The 5,194-nt window shown below is 42.1% G+C and overlaps 1 protein-coding gene across 1 annotated transcript in view; it reads left to right on the forward strand.

Moving 5' to 3' along the window:
* The window catches only part of LOC133021108 (filensin), an 8,344-nt gene extending 6,001 nt beyond the window's left edge, over positions 1–2,343 (forward strand). The window contains exons 6-8 of the mRNA XM_061087880.1: positions 389–609; positions 1,038–1,129; positions 1,358–2,343. Coding sequence (XP_060943863.1) covers positions 389–609; positions 1,038–1,129; positions 1,358–2,343 — 1,299 coding nt within the window. The remainder of the gene's footprint in view (positions 1–388; positions 610–1,037; positions 1,130–1,357) is intronic.
* Positions 2,344–5,194: the final 2,851 nt, after the last annotated feature.

Below are 5,194 nucleotides of genomic sequence, written 5' to 3' on the forward strand. Positions count from 1 at the left end.
ATAGGCCTCCTCTCTTGTGCTAATAGCTAAATACTAGAGACTGAAGAAACACCACTAGATGTCAGCCATGACCATTTTATGACGATTCCTCACCTGAAGGAGAACCCTGCTTCAATTTAGTGTAATCAAATGCAGCAGAATCAGATTTAGTTTCTCTTCTGTATTGATTTCCACAGTGAGTCTTTCTTTATGATGCTTAGTATATCCTTCATCTATTGAGACAATGTGATACATTAACCACATTCAGATGCTGATCAATCTTCTTAATTTCTTACTTTCTTTTGCAACACAAACTAAACGCATTATTAATGACGTCATTTTCTGCCATGGCCCTTTGGTTATCAATCAGGATTTCATAATGAACCCTTGCCTCTGTCTCTTTGCTCAGACTTCCATGTTGGATCAAGCCATCAAAAACACACAGGAGAGCTACGACGACGAGATCCAGATGTATAATGAGCAGATCGAGTCTCTGCGCAAGGAGATCGAGGAAGCCGAGAGGTCCCTGGAGAAGTTCACCAGCGAATGCCGCCACCTGTCCATGTACCAGACGTCTCTTGAGAACGAGCTGGAGAGGTACAAGAGGATCATCGAGAATGAGGATAACAGGTGGGCTCACTTTGCCTGGATGCTGACACACACACACACACACACACACACACACACACACACACACACACACACACACACACACACACACACACACACACACACACACACACACACACACACACACAGACTCTCTGACCTAGTACAGAGGTTGGGTCATCTTGCTAATGGCATAGACATTACTGTAACTAGGTTAATGTAAGGTGCAGAATCAGACAGCAGATGGTGCTGTGTGAAAGCAAATGTTTCCCTTCACTGCACTAGCAGAACAATACCAGAGGGGGATTGTTCTCATGTATTACCTACACCAGATAATATTAGTTGCCTGTTTACTCCTTTTTTTGACATTTGTGAATAATTTATTTCCTTACCCTTGCTTGCTTCATGGAGGTTGAATATGTGACATTGCACTGCTCTCTTTCCTGCAGGTTGAATTCAGCGATAATTGGCACTCCCATTACCCTGTTCACCACTAATTACCGCTACACTCACACACCAACTGCATCAAGCAGGGGGAGAGGTAAGAGCACCATGAGCACATCACAGCTGCTTTCAATTCAGAATCACTACTGGGTGCAACAATCAGCTGCCATTCCCAGAGACAAGTACTGTATGATTTATTGTAGAGATTCAGCTTTTCAAAGTTAACAAATCATAAATCAAAGTGTCTTTATTGTCTTTAGCTTGACAGTACATGCAGGTTTTTGTGTTTTCTAGGTCGTTAAATTTTGACCAAATTATTTTCCAGATATCACTCAGGCTATCCAAGACATCACCAGCGTCAAGCCCCGTCAGAAGTTCCTGGCCAAGAAGGTCATGAAGAAGAAAGAGCTGACCCCGAAAGATGTGATGGACAGTGGCCATGAGGACAGAAATGTGGGAGCCCCTGGGGAGAATCAGGAAGAAGAAACAAAGGGGATCTCGTCTGAGGAAGTGCAGGAGGAGAGGGTGAAGAGACAAGAGCAGAGGCCTGTTCTCACTGGTGCGTCTCCACAGGATGTCCCAGACGGAGCTCAGATCAGCAAAGCCTTTGACACCCTTTGTAACATTGTCAGAGACAGACTGAGGAAGTATAAGAAGCCTGAGCCAATCGCTGACTTCTACACCAAGGGTCGGTACGTCCTGGTCACCGGCGACGGCAGTTACTCAGATCCCTGCTTTTACACTTGCACACCATCAGCCGGCCACATCTATGTCACCATCAGAGAAGGAATGGAGTCTCCCTATGAGCCTTATGGACCCGTAACACCCACTCCCCCACTGCCACCTCCTCAGCCCACTCCAGACCCCAAGCCTATCAGTCCCACCTTGCCTGTAAATCCAGGAGGAAAGGATGACAATAAGGGTGGAAAAGGTAAAGACAATGGAGGTAAAGGTAAGCATAAGAGCGTAGAGCCTCACCCTTACCCTAAAGATCCAAGCCCAGCCCCTCCACCCTCTGGCCCAGGCTCCAAAGATCCCACCCCAGCTGCTGATCACTTCAAGAAAAGCAGGGATGACCCCAGTGGACCCACTCCAAAGCCTGCACCTCGTGGTGCCAGTACTAGCTCCAGCTCCAGTTCCAGCACTAGCACCAGCTCCGGCACCTACACCCCAGACGCCCTGAGCTATGAGAAGGTGGAGGTGATGGAGTCTGTGGAAAAGTACTCCAACGACCGCAAGATTAAAGGTTATGAGGAGACTTCCATGGTGGTGGAGACCATGATCGAGAAGTCCAGCAAGAAGAAACATTGAAACCCAACATGAAGACTCAGTAAACTCCGCCAGGGTCCTACAGGGTCCAGGAAGATAAAATGATGGTGGTATCAGACAACATAAATACCACTGCTCCTCAAAACTGCTGTAATAAGACCAGTGTTTTGGTCTCTAAGGGAGACCAACCACGCTTGAAGACCACCTACACATTCCTCCTCTGATATTCAATGCTCTTCCATTTGCTTGCAGTCTCTGGTCTTGCGTCCAGAATACGATTGGCTGGTTCCATAAGTGCTGCTGTTGTTCGACTTTAATAACCATTGCTCATGCTCATGAGTCCTTTACTGTCTGAAAACTTGGGACGATGAAAAAAAAATCTCCATGCCACCAATGTAAATTCAAAGAAAAAATTATTAAAAAAAAAGTTGTGCCACCCTTCTGAACTGTCTTAGAATTTCCCCTTTGAACTCATTTTTTCAATTGGATGCCACTGCCTGCCCTCAGCACAATTTTGCTGTGTAATAATTTGCTTTGATATATTGATCAATAAAAAAGATTCAAACATCAAAATACATTGTCTAGTTTGTTCGTCTATAGTGTGCACCAATCACCTCACACAATTACATGATAGGTCAAATATCCTTTAATGCATGTGCATGTGAGGACAAAGAAATCTGTGTATTACAGTGTAAAAATCATTCATTGGCTAAGAATGCACTGTATTTTTTTTTTTGCAACAAATGTCTGTTAAAGTATCCATTTGGGTTATAAATTCTTTCAATCTCAATGTGCTGCAGCATCCGCAGTGATCTCATTAATTTTTAATGTGATCTTGAGTAGTTCACAATGTCCTTTTTCATTTAAATAATCAACCCTCTCTCCAGAACGGAGAATAGTAATAGGAAAAGGGTTGGCGAGAGGAATACGTAATGATAATCTCAGAAATGAAAGATGGCACAAGCAACAGATGACAGAGGACATTTGAGAGAAAACAATTCATTTCTAAACTTAAACTACATTAAGCTGTTTCAAACAAAATAGTTGTAAGTATTAAAGCCTTACCTAACCCTTTCTAAAGACAAAGAAAATAGTGACTGTAAAGAAAAACAAAACAAAGAGTATTATGATCAAGTTGTGACAGTCTTGTATATGTAGAGATTGAGATAATGGTTGAGAACATGTTTATTCACCCTGTGACAGTGGCATTGGTCGAGTTCCTACAACTGTCTTCATGTTCCGTCAAAGTGGCACGTTGGTGCAGTGGTTAGCAACTCAGCCGAGCAGTTAGAAGGTTTGGGATTCAACCATTCCTGGGTGAACCTCGTCTCTCACCCAATGTCAGATGGGATTGACTCCAGCCTCTCCCGGACCCAGTAGAGATAATGAATTGGTGGATTACCAATAAATCATGTGGCCCATGGTTCTTTCCCTGCTTTTGCCATTAAGAAATGTTCTTCTCCTACTTTGGTTTTATTTCATTACATTCTTACAAATGTTTGGTAACATGGGAAACAAGTTCACTTCTTAATGTGACATATTATCACTTTATAAACTGATCTGGCAAACAGTTGATCACTTGCACTTTAAGAGACACAAAGCAACATTAGCATTCATTTAGAGTTTAACTACACTTCTAAGTATTTTAATGTGTTCCCCAGCTAGTCCCTATTTCTCGTCATTTGGTGTTTTTGGAACTTTTTCATTGAAAACAGACTCCTCGCCCCTGGAAATGATGCTAATGTTGACAATACGAGTGAGCCAGTGAAGCTGTGAGTCACAAAGCTACAACACTGAAAGGCTAAAACATAGAGGCTGAAGAGTGGGAAGAGAAGAAGGAGAAGAATATGCTAATAATTATATTTGTGTTACCCGTTGCAGGTATTTTCTGATCACAGCCACTTTAAACAAATGAGATCACGGTTGGACTACATATTGTGATAATGCAAGAGGTCATGTTCCTTCACATTTTGAGTAGCCATCATTTCTCTCTCTACACAGATTAATAATCAATACGTGGCTGAAAATGTAAATGAGTGAGGACTACTTTGGTATGAGTTGCTAGGGGCTACAGGGACCTTTTCCCCTTTCATTACAGTAAAAATGAAAAGTGGGCACAATATCATTTGGTACAGAGTCCTTCTCAGAATATACTTTTGAGCCAAACAAAATTATACTAGCTGTTTTTTGGGGTATAGAAATGACATGGAATGATAACACTTCTCCCTCAGTATGTCCAGCTAGTGTCCAGTTAGTGTGCTGCAAATCACTCGAGTGCTTTAATAAACAGCTGAATAGATTTATTATATAGTTTTACGTCAAAGATTATGAAATATGAACTGAGGACCACAGGCTGCAAAATGAATCACACATTCCTTTCCTTGTTTTTATAAACAGTGCATGTCACAAAAATATAAACAGAAAGAAGTATCACTGCTCTGATTGCAAGATATTAAACTTTAAGTAGAATGACACAGGAAATCATTTACAGTCACAAACTGTATAACAGTTGGCAGAAGAGAGGTGCAGGGCAGTCAAAGCAAGAGCATGAAAGAGTGGATCTTATTTAGCTTATGTACAATTCTGTCGAGTGTAAAAATTCACATGATAATAGTTTTGCTTTCTCTATGTCGAAACAGATTATCGAAGGTTACACTTTTATCATGATTGGATTACATGAAACATTCATCGAAGGCTGGGGGGCTAATTGAAACACTTGATAACAAAAAGCGGAGTGAAGAGGGGAGGAGAGGTAGACAAAAAGGGAGGATAATGAGGGAATGAGAAGAACCGAGGGGATGCTGTGAGATTCAGAGAGAAGGATAGAGCGAGATTGCAGTGAGGGAGAAAAAGAGGAGAGAAAAGAGAGAGTCGGCGACATGCAGATGGGATT

Source organism: Limanda limanda, chromosome 15, assembly GCF_963576545.1.
Source record: "Limanda limanda chromosome 15, fLimLim1.1, whole genome shotgun sequence".
Lineage (NCBI taxonomy): Eukaryota > Metazoa > Chordata > Actinopteri > Pleuronectiformes > Pleuronectidae > Limanda > Limanda limanda.